The 17,333-nt window shown below is 29.5% G+C and overlaps 2 protein-coding genes across 2 annotated transcripts; one reads left to right on the top strand and one right to left on the bottom strand.

Moving 5' to 3' along the window:
* Nucleotides 1–1,510: 1,510 nt before the first annotated feature.
* LOC8278085 lies at nt 1,511–5,463 on the bottom strand. The gene is made up of 9 exons (XM_002532816.4): nt 5,128–5,463; nt 4,956–5,018; nt 4,824–4,879; nt 4,589–4,682; nt 4,168–4,228; nt 3,235–3,316; nt 2,292–2,347; nt 2,132–2,195; nt 1,511–1,965 (listed from the first exon to the last, which is right to left on the bottom strand). Exons 1-9 carry the CDS (start codon nt 5,266–5,268, stop codon nt 1,902–1,904), a joined length of 681 nt encoding a protein of 226 aa, XP_002532862.2. The 5' UTR covers nt 5,269–5,463; the 3' UTR covers nt 1,511–1,901.
* A 5,316-nt stretch (nt 5,464–10,779) lies between these two features.
* On the top strand, nt 10,780–16,983 carry LOC8281231 (probable serine/threonine-protein kinase WNK5). Its single transcript, XM_002532815.4, has 7 exons — nt 10,780–11,760; nt 14,555–14,820; nt 14,925–15,148; nt 15,242–15,399; nt 15,497–15,809; nt 15,921–16,289; nt 16,368–16,983. The coding sequence occupies exons 1-7, from the start codon at nt 11,665–11,667 to the stop codon at nt 16,793–16,795; spliced, it is 1,854 nt and encodes a 617-aa protein (XP_002532861.1). The 5' UTR covers nt 10,780–11,664; the 3' UTR covers nt 16,796–16,983.
* Nucleotides 16,984–17,333: the final 350 nt, after the last annotated feature.

The raw sequence follows: 17,333 nt of genomic DNA, 5'->3' as shown, positions 1-17,333 counted from the left end.
TGCGCAAACTAAAAGATATTTGTTAGAAATCATATTTTCATGAGGAGAATTTGATGCACTGTACTTTTTTTCCCTTAGCTTAGGTGTTATCCCATTGGATTTTCCTAGCAAGGTTTTTAACGAAGCAGTGTTATGGCGCAAGCTTCTATATGAATAATGTACTCTTTTTCCTTCACTAAAATTCTTTCTCACTGAGTTTTTCTTAATAAAGTTTAACGAGGCATATTCATTATAATAGACATATAAGGGGGAGTGCTTTTGGATTATAGTTGGGTTATATCAGATGTTTATCATTATGCCTGTGGGTAAATTTTCTTGTGTAAATAGAACTTTATGTCTGCAACCTTTTACGCCAATAAATAGGTATTACAATTAATGGAATGATACATATAAACATATACATATATATATACATATAGAAAATTACTCTCTCTTCTCTCTTTATTTTCTTTGTACTTATTTTTTAGTTTATAATATGCTTTATTCTTCTTATTATTATTTATTTCACAATATATTAAAATATTTATATAATTAAAAATCAAAGAGAACCGTAACTGTTTTTTTTTTTAATGAACTCCGACCACTAAGAAAGCATACGACAGTTACCAGAAGAAACTCCATTTGGTTCAAAGAGATGATATTTCTTTCCTCTTTTTTGGCTGTTCCAAACTGTAGTCTACTTTTTCGTTTCCTAACTGATAGTCTAGTATGTAATGTAATATATTCTTTATTAATTAATTACGTACAATTGATTTTCACACTTTATACTATAAAATTATAGCTTTAATTAAAGAACCTAATAATGACAATTGAAAAATAATGGCATTAACTAATAAAACTTATAATTTTTAATCAGCGTCTATTAAAAGTAAACTATCCTTTTGAAACGGAGGATAATAAAATCAAATGCTAGAACCTAGGGGCTTAAAACTTTTTGAGCAAAACCAATCAACAAATCCTTGTTTTTCTTAAAAAAGAAAGAAATTATTTTGTAAACTTTATTTTGAAACAAAATATCTAAATAATAAAAAATTTCCTCTAAATACAATAAAATTATTCTATTAGACTTAATATACCTTTTCGAGCTAATAAATACCTTGCATCATAATTGAAAAATTCTATGATACAATAAAATTATTTAATTAAATTTAAGATATCTTTTCAAACTAATAAGTACTCTGTGTTAGAATTAAAAAATTCTATAGCTCAAATCTTTAGTATTCTCTTATTTATCACTTGACACGTAAAACATTGTTCTTCAAAGGTAATGCGGTGCAGATAAACTAAAAATGCTGAAGAAGGTTATGGTTCAGAGAAAGGAGGCATTCCCAATTGGATTGGGTTCTCCAAGTTTAGCAGCAAAACAATTGTGTGTGATTTAACACTCAATCCATTTTAGTAAGGGAGATACAATGAGACAAGACTGGAGAGTAATCATCCAGGTTACTGAAGCTAGTCCTGTTAGTCATATCCTTATTCAGACCCACCGTGCATCTAAAAAGAGAAGATATAAACATAACTAATCTGACATCTGAATCCATTAATGTTACTTCAATCCAGTGAAAACTATGAAATAATCCTTTTCCTAAACATGCTCAATGAATGAGCAAACTCTGCTGCACAGTAAATTCCTGCTGCAAGTGAACTATTTCTTGCGCACATAGACCTACTCAATGTTTTATTCTTTCGCAATTATCAAACTACTCTATTAATGCCCTAACTTGTGTCTTCTTCTCAGTTCTTTGTAAGTTTCCTTCAAGACCAGTATACTTGAATCTCGCAACACTCACTTCTGTATAAATATTCAGATCTCAAGAATTACTGGTTGAATGAATTAAACCTTGCAAGTTCAGAAAACCTGTATGTGTGCATGCAAATGTTTTGAAACTCCTAAAAATCCCTCATTCAACTTTTGCCACTCCTCCAGCAGGAATGTTGCTTTCTGCAACCGTCTCCCTTACAAACCTAGACAGAATTAATCAACCACAAAATAAGGAGGGAGAAGGCCATAAAGAATAGAGCAGCAAAATTAACTACACTAAGCATTTGAGAAGCTCATAATTAGAAGCCCTTCAGTTAGGTTGGAACAGTGTCGCTAGAGATTCCAAATAGGATGGTTAGATTAAAATACCTTGCTAATTTGTCCTTTGATGACTGCAGGATATAGATTGAGAGAATGAAAGACAGCATCAACCCTGTTTTCATGTACCAACATGTTTATGAACCACTTGCAAATAGCAGTTTTCTGTTGTCGAAGAATTTAATAGCTTCATCTTGGGTAGAAATTGTACCTGACCCAAATAAGACATAAAATCCAGAAGCTACGTCTATGTCTGATTGTTCCTCCCTGTAATATGTCATAACAAAGACTCAACCAAAGTTAAGTACAATTTAAGCAGTTGATAGTTCTCCTGGAAAAGGTGTATTTTTAAGGTATCAAATGCATGTTCAGACACTTTGGAATGAAGCATGAAAAAGCTGCACTTCACAGGACCATTTAGCTCTTGCTCAAAAAGATGTTTCATAGAAGCTTATCCTACTCTACAATGTCTCATCAGGTTATATGATGTTAGCTCTAGGCACTTGACATTTGGTAATAGGACTAAAAATTACAACACCACAAGATCTTTTGCTGGTAATTTAGAAACTGGGTACAAAATTAGATTTCTTAAGATAACAACTTGTGCACAAACAAAAGTATTAAACTGGAAAACGCAACCAAGTTTTAATTAAACTTCCATGCCACCTGTACGTGATATCATGCAACTAGCGAACTGCAGAGACACAGACAGGTTGCCCAAGAACTGGCAGGTTGATGGCTTATGTCCTATACATATTCTGATACAAGTCTGTTAAACTTAAAACCTGGTATATGAAAAATATGTTCCACCTTCACTTAACACCCAAGAAGATAACCTCAGCTAATTAAATCCAGTTTCCACCTAGTAAGAATAGGCAGAATACAAGGAAAACTCATATACTATAGCAGTATACTTTCCTTCAGAAAAAAAAAAAAAAAAAGAAACAAACAATAAAAGAGAGAGAGCAGAGAGAAATGCTCAAGAAACAAAAGAAAAGGCTAGTTTTTTTTTTTCTTAAGAAAATAAAAACTGCTTTTAGCAGAATCACTAATTAAAGTACTATGTATAGAACTATGGTCAAACTGAAAGCCAGTGCACTAGGGCAATTGAAAATAATGACTAAAGAAGAAACTCTCAAAGTAATAATACTAACCATGTGTATCTTACAAGAACATGCTTAGGCCAAACTTGAGGGTCCCAGAACTGTTTACGAATATTTGGGTGGAGTTCTACATCTGTACAATTCGAAGACAATGAAATGCTGTGATCAAAACCCCATTAAAAATGATAGAAGGCAATTTACAGCTAAACATAAACACATTACATGCTAAAAATCCACTTATGATTCAATAAAAGGATAGGACAAAACTCATCCTAATTTTAAGTAATTTAGTTTTAGGATTTGAAGAAAAGATCTACAATAAGTACACTTATGGAAGAGTACCCAACTACCCAAGTAATATTGAACAGGTTAGTAAAATAACAAGAGAAAAATAATTGGACAAGCAATGGCAACTATTGTATAGATGTAAGATCATGCATGCAGAACTGAGAACATTATGATGGAAAGTATTTCTGATGCATATTAAGGCTGCCATTTCACAATAAAGTCCCAAGATTAACTTCTGATAGAACCTTTCCAAGTCAAAAGTTCTGACACAAAATGTTGATATACAGAGAAGCATATGGAAGGAAACAAGATGACTCGGCAGAAAATTGGGAAAAAGGTGCAATAAAGCAACTAGAGATAAAATCAATTGCAAAATTTGAAGAGGTAGATCATGTCTTATGAAAATCCATACCAACACTGGTAGCATATGGCTCAAGTTAAGCATCTACAAGGACGAATGGGAGCCTTATAAGGACATGGGTTAAGAGTGAAGATGGAATGGAGATAATAACAAAAGCACATACTTATGAAACTTATACACATCAATTAGCTTCACATATGAATAAAAAGGCCACATGAAATATAAAACAAGGGAAATTAGTAAGACAAATGAAGTTTCATTGACAAGAAAACACTATACAGAGCGAAAAACAGATTCAAGCAGAAGGAAACTGTAACTGAAATAACATCACATACAGTGGTGAGGCATGTCTATGACTTTGGCAGTGACCCCATGCAGATCACTTCCAGAATACCTCTGCATCACATAAAAGCCAGTAACAACTATCATTAATAAGCAGATTTAACGTTTTCTACTTCAGGAACAAGTCTAAAGAAATTAATCACTACAAGTATAAGTATAAAGAAACTAATCACTTTTAATCTTTAACTTTTAATTATAATAATTTTATTTTATAATCTATATATTTATATTTCACAATCTATATAAAATATATATAATCTATATATAGATTAATATATTATAGTATATGTACCTAATAAAATACTATATATCGTTTGCATTTTGAGGAAGCAAGTCACTGTAAGCAGGTACAAAATCACGATAAATTTTTTAAGAAAACGATAATGATTACAACGTACAAATGCAAATGCTTACCAAATGCACATCAATCATTGGAACCTCAGAACTTCTTCGATTTATAAGAAAAAGCCAAGGAACCAGGAACTTCTCTCGTCCAACTTGAAATGATCTGCAAATAAATTCATTATTATAAAATAGATTCCTCTATAATTTAATTATACTTGATTAATATGTATAATCTAAAGCAAAAATGTAAAAGTATGTTAAAGCATATGTTAACAGTATAATCAATAAAAACACAAACTCTTACATTTTGTAGGGATCAGCACCAGTATAACCAGTTGGTTTAGGTATAGGGATCAAGACCTGAAAAAGAAATTGAAACAATTGAGAACTAAACCCTAAAAAATAAACTTAAACTGAAAAATCGAAACAAAGATACCTCACGATTAACGCCAAATATAGGGCAATGTTTACCAATCATATCTTGCCACAGAGTTCTAGACTGAAAATCATATAAATCAAATAGATCGCCATTAGTAACATGAATTTGACGTTAATAAATAACTGACCAACCACGTGAGTATTCAATTTAATTTACAGAGATAAGGTACCGAGTGGTATTGACCCATTTCACTCATGGGAACGATGTCTCCAGGTCTGTAAGCTGTTGAAGTTGATGGCAGTGATAGTAAAAACGACATAAACAAAATCAAAGCATTTTTTTTACTACTTCGATTGCTAGTGGTAGGCATCCTTCAATCTTGCTTTCACTTCTCCTTCTTGATTCTCGTTTCCCAAATAAATCGCCTGTTCTTCTTTTCCTTTTTCTCGATATTGGGACGAATTGTGTAATTTCTATTTGAATGGGCCCAACGAGGTATTTTTGCTTTTACTGTATTGAGCCATTACTTCTGGAGCGGTCCCTGAAGAGATTTAGATTTAAGCAAGGGTTGCATTCGCCCAAGGGCCAAACTGGATCTTTAGGTTTAGAGCCAGGTTGAATTAGCCCTTACCCTCAATTGCCATTAATAAAAATCTTTAGGAAGTTAAATTGAAGACTTTGAATTATATTAATTCTTTTTGTTTAACAATGTTTGCATGTGGCTCATTTACTATTTAAATTTTTTTCTATTTTCATAATGTAAGTCTTTATTATTGATTAAACATTAACAATAAAATATTATTTTTTCTAATTATAATATAAAAACTTAAAATAATCATACAAATTATTTTTTACTGTTAGAAATTTACTTTTTATGATTTTCTTACTCTAAAAATAGTATACCATAATCTGAAGTGACTTTAAAAGATAATATATTTTAAATAAATTAATGTTAGTGATTATTCTAATTTCATTTCAAATAATCAATTATTTATTTTATAATTATATAACTATTATTATTTTAAAATACATTATTTATATTTATAATATTAATTACATAAATATTTATTTTTATATTTATAAAATGACTAACGCAAAGTAGAAAGAAAAATTATACAAGTATATCGAAATTCAATGGAGTCCTCATTTGCACTATCATCCAATCAAATGCTCTAACAATTCAGACGCTTCTTTCAAAAAGAGTATTTGCAACTGAATATGAATTTAGGTCAAGACTTATGTTTGGCTGTTACTTTTACATTCTTCATATATTGTTATTTTAGGTTGGATTTTTTACATTTAAAACTTTATCTCCTTTGTCCTGAAAATTAATGCATATGCAAAGTAATACATATTTTAGATTTATGTTTCTACTCATATTCTAAATCCATAAATATATTTATTTGTATGCACCTCCGCAATACAATAACGATATTAGTAAGTATATTCATAAATATATTTACGTTTCGACACAGTAACGATATTGGTGATACCAAATATGTGTAATATTCCTTACTCTACAATCTGTATGCTAAGATGAAATTGGGTTGAGCTGCGTAGAATTCAGCAGTTAACAGGATTAGCATTACCATAGGAGAATTTCTTGATTATTACTCCTTGTATTGCGGTAATGGAGATGATTCTATGGGAGACAGGAAAGAATGTAATTCATTACACCCTGGAAAACATTTCTTGGTGGGATGCCCACTTTTTAACCCGATGCTTGGTTGACGGCATGTTGCAAGCAACAGAGGTTAACCCTGTACGTAAAGGTGACCTGATGATTGAAGCTTTTAAATTTTAAATGCAGGCGCTCTTCAATTTCTAAGGTGCATTTATCAGAATAGTATATACGGGTTCCTTGAACTTGGCCAGCAGCTGGCGCAAGACATTATATTATATGTTTGAAGCTGAATATAATTATCATAACCACTCGTTGAGAGCCATTTATCATATGGATATGAAAACATGTGGCATTGCAATTTTGCCACTTTTTTTCAACTACTTTTAAATTTAATGAATGAAAAAAACCAATGATTAATTGAATGCTAGGTCAACTGTACATATATTAAACCTCATACCATGACATTAGAAAACAGGAGATTTATATAAAAATTAGTAATAATATTATCTACTTGCAATGGATATTAAATGTGTCTAGTTTAATAATTTATTTATACTTGAAAATATTGGATCTCACATTTAATTTCTCAATTGATTAAATATTGTCAGAATCAAAGGTGCAAAATTCGAAAAAGAATACTTTTTAATTATTTATCCATTTTTAAGCTTCGTCGAATGGAATACTAAGTGGTCTTTGGAGTTCGGACGAACAATATTTTTCAATAATATTAGACTTTAAATTATAATATTTCTTTTGTTATTGTTTAATAATTTAATAATTATTTTTATTGTGTTTATTTAAAATTTATATATCTTAAATAATATAAAAATTAATTTAAAATTTTATATTATCAAAATCATATGAAATTAGTTATATCCAAACTAAATTTCAATGAAATAGATAGAATTTTTTAATGGATTAAATATTAATAAGTTTATATATTCAATAACAATAAAATATTTTTTTAAAATTTATAATTTTTATGTTATTTCTCTCTTAATTATATAATTTTTTATGAATCTTAACCAAATATATTATAAATTTTAATATTAAAACTTTAGTAGTTTAAATTTTTTAAAAATACAGTACATATGGCTTATCAAATTTATTAATGAAATTATTTAAACTAATTTTTTTTTCCACGAGTTCAAATCCTTCAATTATATAATTTGCATTCAAAGTGAATTCATATATTTTTGCAATGTTTGAAGAAGAAAAGAAAAAAAAAAAGGTTAGGTAGGAAATTTTAAAACAAAAATTATAGATCGTAAAATAAAACAAAGTTAGGTACAGGAGCATCATTTTCTATTTTTCGCATTTGGTTGTCATAAATAATTAATGTTAAATATAAAGAAGGGGTGTGTAGTTTTCTTCCTTTTTTTCTTTTTATTATTCCTTTAACAGCGGTGTCGTTTTCTTCTTAACTGTATGGTTTTGCAGCATTACTTCTGTGTTTTTTTAATTGTTTAAAAGTGTTTTTGTGGGGCACTTTTATTAAGAGAATATTGCCCCCTTTACATAAATAGAATAAAAAGAAAAATGTAACTATTCCCTCTCTGAAAAACCAAGTCCCGTATATTGTAAAATTTTAAGTGTGATCCATCAAGCTATTTATTAAAGGAAAATTAATAAAATTATTCATGTTTTTTTATATTAAAATTAAGATATTAATTTTTTCTTTATTTTTTACTATATTAAAATATCAAACATTTGATTATTTTTAATTATTTCTTAGTAAACAGTAAATAAGATAACTAAAAGATAACCTAAAAACAACCACACTATAAGCATAAAATCTTTTATTAATTTTAATTGGATTTGTTTTCCAAGTGATTCAAAATATAATTTTTCTTCTTTGAGGAAAAATTTGAATTTTCAATAAATACATCTTTATTCTTTTAAAGAGAAAAGATAAAAATTAACTACATTCAAGAAACTTACGTAAATATGTTCTATAAATATTAATCAATTATACTGATATAATAAAGGCATATCACAATTTGAAAAAAGAAATACTTTACTTGGTGAATATATTAAATTATAAATCAACTTTAATAATGTCTTTATATAAATATAATTGTGCGAATATATCAAACTCAAATGAAATTATAGAACACCTCTGGTAGAGGAAGAATCACATTTCTCGTCAAAATAAGCACACAGAAATAAAATATAAACAAAAATGAAAAGAAATACTAAGCAATATAAATATGAATCATTTGTAATAAAAACAGACTAAAACATAAAATAAGAATTAATTTAGACTAGGTTGTATCCAAAATATAACTAAAAGAGGAATTGTAGTAAAGAATTAATTTTCTAAATGCACTGAAGAAGAGAATCTATGGATACAACAAATCTAAAAATAAACAAAAAAAAAAAATCACTTTAACAAATTAAGAAAAATACAGTGAGAGGGTTAAGACAAAAGAGAAAGGCTAGGGTGAAAGATCATTTTTAAATTATAATACCATCAATTATCTAAATAAAAAAGGATTAACTGTTCTTCCAGAAAATAATACTAATATTGAAGTAATTGAATATTCGCCAGTAGCCATTACATTAAGTGATTTCTTATTCTTGGTCCCTTGAGTTATATGGTTGACAATTATAGGGAAATGACCTTCAACCACAAAAATGTTTATGTCATATACTTAATATTTGCGTCCCATTAGATTAGTAATATCCCCAATCCACCACTCTTTTTTAAAATAATAATAATAATAAAAAAAATTTGCTTAAGACAAAAAAAACATTTAAGTATATATTTTCATTATACCATCATACCAAAGCTAATTTAGCTCAACTGACATATCTTAAGCTAATGATAATCCTAAAACGTTTGAACGGACGAATTATGACAAATCAAAAAGGCTCCATCAATTTCTATACGGCCAGTAGGTTTTTTAACCGAAGGTTGAATAAGTGTATATATATATATATATATAATCAAATTTATCTTTAAGCATTCATCCAATGATATCAAAATGCCAAATCACAGAAATAAGTCGAATAACATAATTACATGTCAAATGTCAAATCATTCAAAAAAATTAAGTAACATAAATATATCTCAAAATCAGATTAATACATACATGCATCAAACAAAAAAATAAAAATTTATTATCAATATTTTAAAAAGTGGGCCTATTTCCACAACAAGTGCTACAGATTAATAATTTATATTATGAAAATAATATTTTATATTTTTAAAAAATTCATAATTCTTTCTTTAGTAATTTTTGTATTTATGATTTATTAATTTGCTAATAGTCAGTTTTTTTATTCTTTAAATTATTAATAAGTTGCATTGTGATTTCTTAAAATATAAAATTAAAAAAGGTAATGCTCTCGGGCTCTATTAATGTTAAATATCACCTATTTTTCTAAGGTTTGGGAGAAAAACCAGATAATATTTAAAGAGTGGGTGACAACCTAGTTTATGAGTTGGTTCATCGTTATTGGCGCCATTTATATGAAGGCTATAAATTATTCGTCTAAGAGTGAGTCACAATCTAATTTAAAAGTTGTTTCATAAAAAATGATGATGAAATTAATTTGTATAATTGTATGAATAGAATTATATTGTTTTATATTGTGCAGATTCCTTTTCCATTAAAGTTTATTGTTCTTCACCCCTAAAAGAAATCAAAAAGTGATTGCTTAAGAAATAAATCTTAGAGTAGGTTCGTTTGATTAGCCTTCATATTGGTAATTAATTAATTTACTGATAAACAAAAATAAAATTGTGAACTAAAAAAAATCAATGAGAATCTTAACTTTAGCTGTAAAATTTATTATTTAGTACTATTGCTAGAATCTAAAATCAGAGAACATTTTTATTCTTAAAAGTTGAAAATTGCTTTAAAAAATCAATAACAGTAACTTCTTTTATAAATTTATTTCCACTATCTTAATTATAATTTATTTAATTTTTTTATGGGTCTTTGAGTTTGATACAGCAGAAGCTTAACTAAAGATATGAAGGTTAAAATGGTGGGCAAATTTGAAAGAAATTAACCCTAAAAATTCAGTCTCAGAAGTGAGTTAATGCAATGAGGACCAGAAAGCAGACTCCTTTTCATTTCCCAATGGACTGTACTTAATTATATATAAAACAAAATTTAGCCATTTCGAATTAATTATGAATTGGACTCTGTCCAATTGCGTCACCTCTTTTTTTATCTACCTAGCAATCTAGCCACCTCACACCAACATTAATTATCTCCCCAAAAAACACCTTCTCTCTATATGCCAACTTCACATCTTTCTCAAATCAATCTCTTCTTCTGTTGTTTTTTTGCCATTTAGTTTCGCTCTATCTTTATCTCTACATATGCACCTTCTTCCATAATTTTCTTGAAACAGATATATCTTTGTTTGATTAGCTAGTTAGCTCTTTCGTATCCACAAATGGTGCTATCAAAACGTAGCCACAGGTTTTTCAAGTTCAGGATTCCTGTTTATTCATGCCAAACAAATCCCACTTCTTATAATTGATAATTATCATCACCTTCTTTTGAATTTCTGAAGTTCGTTTTGATGTTTTAAGCTGAAAAAAAGTCCTCTCCACAAGCATATTCTTGCAACCCCACTCTTCTCAATTAACACTAGTATACAAAGAAAAGGAAAGTTGGTTTTCTTTTTTGTCCATTGGTTGATAAAAAGAAAGGTGTTTTCTTCCCTACCATTCACAGCTTCAAACCCACCATCTATTTACTGTTTCTAAATAGGTTTTTGGATTCTTATCATCTCTAAATATCTGCCAAAAGATTTCATCTCTATCTCTCTCTCTCTCTCTCTCTCTCTCTGTTATATTTTTGGGAGCTTTTGTTTGAAGCCAGATGACTGCCAAGGACTATCAGTTTGCACGTGCAGTAGTTGAAATGGCTTGGATTATGCTAAGTGTTGATTACTCAAGGCTGTTTTGGTTGTTGTTTGGTGTTTTCTCTTATGAAAATCATGAAGGAAAGCCTCGGATCATCTAGCACTACCAGCTAGCCAGCCGCTATATTAAACCTCTCTTCTTTACTTTCCATAAATATTAAGTGTTTGATAGTAAATACTACCTAGTATATTTTAAATATAAGCAGGCAGATACCAACGGAAAAAGGGGGCTCTTGATCATATTCAGTGGTAGCCATGTACAAGACAACTCGATCAGGAGGGGGATCCATTGATGGAGCAAAGCAACAGCATGGTTATGTTGAAACTGACCCTTCTGGCCGCTACGGACGTGTATGTACTCTCTCTTTCTCTCTTTCTTTCCTTCTTTTTTTTATTTTCTGTGTTAAGCAATTGCCAGTTTAAATTTAACAGATGATGATTTATTGTGCATTAATTGGCAAAGGCTTTTCTTGGTCGAGTAGGAAATTGGATTCTAAGGACTCAGTTGTTGCATGGATGATCTATTGACAAGTTCTTAGGAAATCATTAGTAGGAAAAAAGATTGCAAAATCAATTTTTAGTTTATTTAATTTTGGCACATGGGAAATTAATGTTCAAGCACAATGGCTGTGACTATTCAGAACGAATTTATTTAACTCAATTTGACTTTCATAAATGACCTTTTTTTCAGGAAAAATAATATTCCTTTTAATGATAACTACGATGGATAGCCAATTTTCCTCACTTGACTTCTGAATCTCGATAGGTTGTGAGATTTTTAACCGTAAACACTGTCATTCACGCACAACAACGTTCATGCAATTTACATTGAAAATTGTATCTCAATTTTCTAAAAGAAGTTGAGGCAAATTGATGATAATTACAATAACATCATTTTATAGTTATCGTCTATGTAGAAATAATTTTAATACAGTAATAAAAGATTACAATTTCAATTTGGGTCAATTATAAATAAAAATATATTATATATTCTTACAATTTTATTTTAAAAATATATTTATCTCTATGATAATATTTATATATAATTTTAAAAGATATATGTTATATTATATTTATACTTCGGTAGTATTATTTTATTCATATAATATAATAAGATATTTACATATTTTATTTTTATTTTTATCATTTTGCCAATAAAATTAATTATTAAATTAAAAAATAATATTTAAATTTTTATTATATAATAAATTTTTATAGTTATAAATCTTATTTAATTTCAAATAAATAATTACAGAGAACTTTTACTTACTTAGGATGTTATTTTGTTTTTGTTTTCTAAATATTCATACAGCAGTTCTTAATTATATTCTAGGGTTGAAGTGACACCTTTTGATCCAACTCTAAAAGTCCGTTTGCCCTTAAATAAAAACTTTTAAGTGCAATTTCAGCCTATTGATTTTTTATTTTAGAAAAATGTCAAGTTGAATATTGGGCTGCACGAAAGTCTGAATCTTCCGAGTATATAAAATTCTATTATATCAAAGTACATTGGGAGTAGGTCTGGCTCTGAGAGTTTGACTTTATAAAGATAGCAACATTAAACATATGTTTCTACTAAATTATTAATTCTTTTACTTAAAATATAAATTATTATATTTTAATTAGAGTACCAATTCTTTCCTTTTATTTTATTTTTTTGTTTGAGAGTTTTGATTTAATCAATTTTTAAATTGAGATTACTTCTCATAAAAAATATTATTTTATAAAAACATTTTAAATAATTCTCTTTATTTTAAAAATTATAATTTTTATAAAAATATTTTAAAAATATTTAAATACAAAAATAAATTTTTTATTTAATTTACTGATCCTTTATATTATACCCTTTAGTTTATTTTTATTTGTATAAATATTAATAGTTTTAAATAAAAAATAAAAACTGTAACTATCAATTAATTGAGTGTATAATATATTTATTAAATATAAAATAAATAATAAAATTTGACTTTTCATATATAAAGATAAATTAACTCTCTAATATTTATTTAAATAAATATTATATTTTAATATTATTTTACTATATAATTTTCTAAAATAAAAAATTTAACATATGATATTGAAATATAAAAATATATTAGAAATGTTCTAAAATATAAGAAAAGGTTTAAAATTTTCTTAAAATTACAGAGTAAATTTGTTCTGTATAATGTAAAGATTGTGTAGAATTTTGTCTTACGGCTAATATATCATTAAATTTCTTTTTTTTTTTTTTGCTTTTGCAAGAAGAATCTTGAAATTGGATATGAAGGCTTTTCATTTGCAAATATTTGAGTAAACTATTAGATTAATCTCTAAATTTTAATTGATTTAAATTTACTTAAACTTGTTGTGTATACTAGAAATAATAAGAAAATATATAAATATTTATTATTATTTATTAAATAATTAATACAAAAATTTATCATTTAAAATTAATAAATATACATATCTATCTGAATAAGAATTTTGTGGTTAATTCTTTACTCTGGCCCGATTTGGTCAACGAGTCACTACCATGCAAGTGCTTCTAGCCTAATTGTCTTTCCAATATGCTGAAGAGACGTTTAAGGCTGAGCGCCTCATCGTAGCAACTACAAGGACAGAAAAACACCTGAAGAGGCGTTTCTAAGCTGCTTCTTCCTTTTATGGATCAAATGTTTTACTATTCAAACATTTTTAATCCTTCCTCACTTTGCTTTTTTAAAATTTTCCTTTTATTAATTGGGTTGTGTTCCAAGGGACAGAAAAGTCAATTAATCTGAACCCCTCTTAGTTCCGCCAAAAGAATGGAGCAATTATTTTTGGAGGAATTCGAGTTTATTAATGGTGATTTTGGACCGAATTAAATAAAATTAAGCTTGCTTTTTATGAAGTGAGAATTTATACATTTGACTAGTGATATTGATGTGTTCTCAAGTACCATAAGAAAAACTATATAACTTATTAAAGAGAATTAAAATGAATTGATAGGAAAAATCAAAATGCATGGCCCTTTTCTCGAAATGAAAAGACATGAAAAGCAGTAGCAAAGCTTGAGAAATTAGGAAATTACTGATGTTACTATCCTATAATGGCAAAATATTTTGATGATTTAGGTCCATCCTGTAATGTATTTCTAAAGGAGTTTGTCCATGTCTTGATGCAGTTCAGAGAAATGCTTGGCAAAGGAGCTATGAAGACCGTGTACAAAGCTTTTGATGAGGTTCTTGGGATGGAGGTGGCATGGAATCAAGTGAAACTTAATGACGTTTTAAGTTCAGCAGACGAATTGCATAGGCTATACTCTGAAGTTCACCTCCTTAAGAACCTTAAACATGAATCCATCATAAAATTCTACTCATCTTGGATTGACATTGATCGAAGAACCTTCAACTTCATCACTGAAATGTTTACCTCAGGCACACTAAGAGAGTAATGGAAACAACAAAAGCAACAAAAATTTTAAATTCTTTTATCATTTCACCCTTTTCCTAATCCCAGTTTTGGAATATAATTTTCATTTGTATGTCTTTCAGGTACAGAAAGAAGTACCAGCATGTAGATATTCGAGCTGTCAAGAATTGGGCCCGTCAAATTCTCCAAGGACTTGCTTATCTTCATGGCCATGATCCTCCTGTTATTCATAGAGATCTCAAGTGTGACAACATTTTCATCAATGGTCATCTTGGACAAGTCAAGATTGGTGATCTAGGCTTAGCAGCTATTCTTCGCGGATCACAACATGCTCGTAGTGTCATAGGCAATTTTCTGTGTCTCTTCTGGATTACATACTAAGTAATTACTTTTGAGATCTTTTAATAACCTTTTTAATGTTTCGGATTGGTATTTTCAGGCACGCCTGAATTTATGGCACCAGAATTATATGAAGAGGAATATAATGAACTTGTAGACATCTATTCCTTTGGCATGTGTGTGTTAGAAATGTTTACTTCTGAGTACCCTTATAGTGAGTGCTCGAATCCTGCACAAATATACAAGAAAGTAACTTCGGTGAGTTGTTCCTCTCAACATTGTATGTAAGTTCTAAAATTGCTGAAAAAAGAGCCTGAGGTAAATATGCAATGCACACTGTTTTATGACTTGTTAGGGAAAGTTGCCTGAGGCATTCTACAAGATTAAAGATACTGAAGCTCAGAAATTTGTGGGAAAATGTTTAGAATCTGCTTCAAAGAGGTTGCCTGCTCGAGAGCTCTTGTTGGATCCGTTTCTATCATCCGACGAAGGAAAATTGCTGCCTGTCACAAAAATCCCAATTCAAAGGTCAAGTTCTAATGCATCAGAGGAGATCATTCCATCTTTGTTGGCTGATCCAACCAAGGACACTGAAATGACCATCACAGGGACTATGAACCCTGATGATGACACGGTTTTCCTCAAAGTTCAAATATCTGACAAGGATGGTATGTACATACTGATGCGCATGAAAGACGCCATTGATCATAGTTCCATGTTTAAGCAGTAGTCGGTTGTCTGTTAGATTGACATCATTTTCTTTATTTGGTGAACTTTAGGTCACACAAGGAACATTTATTTTCCTTATGACACAATGAACGACACTGCAATTGATGTTGCGGTGGAGATGGTGAAAGAATTGGAGATCACTGATTGGGAGTCACTGGACATTGCTGAAATGATAGAGGAACAGATAGCATCTTTAATTCCAAGCTCGAAAGAGTGGGGCTTATTCCAGCAGCAGCACAGCTTCAACTATGACGATGATGACGAATATGACAATGATGGAAACCACCATCCTTTCCACTCCTTCTCCTCCCGTTCTTCATCTCAAGCTTCGCTTTTAGCTTTAAGCTCTCCATATGAAAATCCCCATCTCCACGGTGGAAGCAACACCAATGTAACTTGCAGCCTTGACTGGCTTCAAGGTACATCACATTTTTTCTTGATTACAATTTACAGCACTTCAAGATAGAATGCTAATAAACATAGCTACTATATGACAGGAGAATTATTCACCAATGATGATACAAGCTCACAAAGCTCATTCAACTCCATCAAGTACTCGAATTTAAATTACTGCTCAGGCAATGAAGACAGCTGCGAGACAAGTACAAGAGGAGGAGAACATCTCAGTTTTGCGAAGGCACACAAGTCTACAAGATTCTGCCCTGCCGACAGCAATTTGTGCTCAAAACAACACAAACAACGCAACGCGCAGTTGGGTTCTTGGGAATGTAGTAGCTCAAGTTCGCAGCCAAAGCTAAGTAGGCATCGATCACTTGTAGATGTGCGTAGCCAGTTGTTGCACAAGTCATTGCTGGAACAGATACATAAGAGGAGATTGTTCAAGACTGTCGGTGCTGTTGAAAATATCGGATTTCATGAGCCTGGTTTTCCGGATGATGATGAAAAGCAGAGATTTAAATGGTGAAAACTGGAAAACGCATGCCGTAAATCTCTTCTAGTTAATTATGGTTCGAGCTTAATATGTAATGTAAGTAAGCTTTGCTCAGTGCGTGTGTTTGTGTTTTCTTTACAGTAAATGTTTGTAAGTGAAGAAAAACTTCCATTAGGCTTCGGGTTTTGCTCAATCTAATAAATCATTGCCCTGAACTTGAACAGAGTGCATCATTTTATAGGGCTTCCAGTAGAGTAATTCTTTTCTTAATTAACAAGTTGAAATAAGCTTAAAAGTAAATCATATTCATGATTGAACTCGTTAGTTTATTAAAACTTAATTATATATGATAAATTATTTTTATGAGATCTAGTTTGTGGTATAATATTTATCGAAACTAATCAAATTTGATAGGCCGACAAATTTAGTATTTACAATTGCTAACGTGGCATTTTTTTGGTAAACAAAAATTCCACATTTGAATTTAACTTAATTGCTTAAGAAAATTAAATTTGATATTTTTTCCAAAATTCAGCATAATCTATTTATTTTTATTCGTATACTATAATAT

Source organism: Ricinus communis, chromosome 10, assembly GCF_019578655.1.
Source record: "Ricinus communis isolate WT05 ecotype wild-type chromosome 10, ASM1957865v1, whole genome shotgun sequence".
Classification (NCBI taxonomy): Eukaryota; Viridiplantae; Streptophyta; class Magnoliopsida; order Malpighiales; family Euphorbiaceae; genus Ricinus; species Ricinus communis.
This window is presented reverse-complemented; position numbering and strand designations above follow the sequence as displayed.

Bases quoted from the DNA above. Each gene is read 5' to 3' on its own strand.
- LOC8278085 (XM_002532816.4), bottom strand. From the start codon at position 5,268: ATGCCTACCACTAGCAATCGAAGTAGTAAAAAAAATGCTTTGATTTTG. The intron at 3,317-4,167 runs GTATGTGATGTT...CGAATTGTACAG, and splicing joins CATAGACATGCCTCACCACT to ATGTAGAACTCCACCCAAAT. The intron at 2,196-2,291 runs GTACAATTTCTA...ACATGAAAACAG, and splicing joins TTATGTCTTATTTGGGTCAG to GGTTGATGCTGTCTTTCATT.
- LOC8281231 (XM_002532815.4), top strand. From the start codon at position 11,665: ATGTACAAGACAACTCGATCAGGAGGGGGATCCATTGATGGAGCAAAG. The intron at 11,761-14,554 runs GTATGTACTCTC...GTCTTGATGCAG, and splicing joins CTTCTGGCCGCTACGGACGT to TTCAGAGAAATGCTTGGCAA. The intron at 14,821-14,924 runs GTAATGGAAACA...TATGTCTTTCAG, and splicing joins ACCTCAGGCACACTAAGAGA to GTACAGAAAGAAGTACCAGC.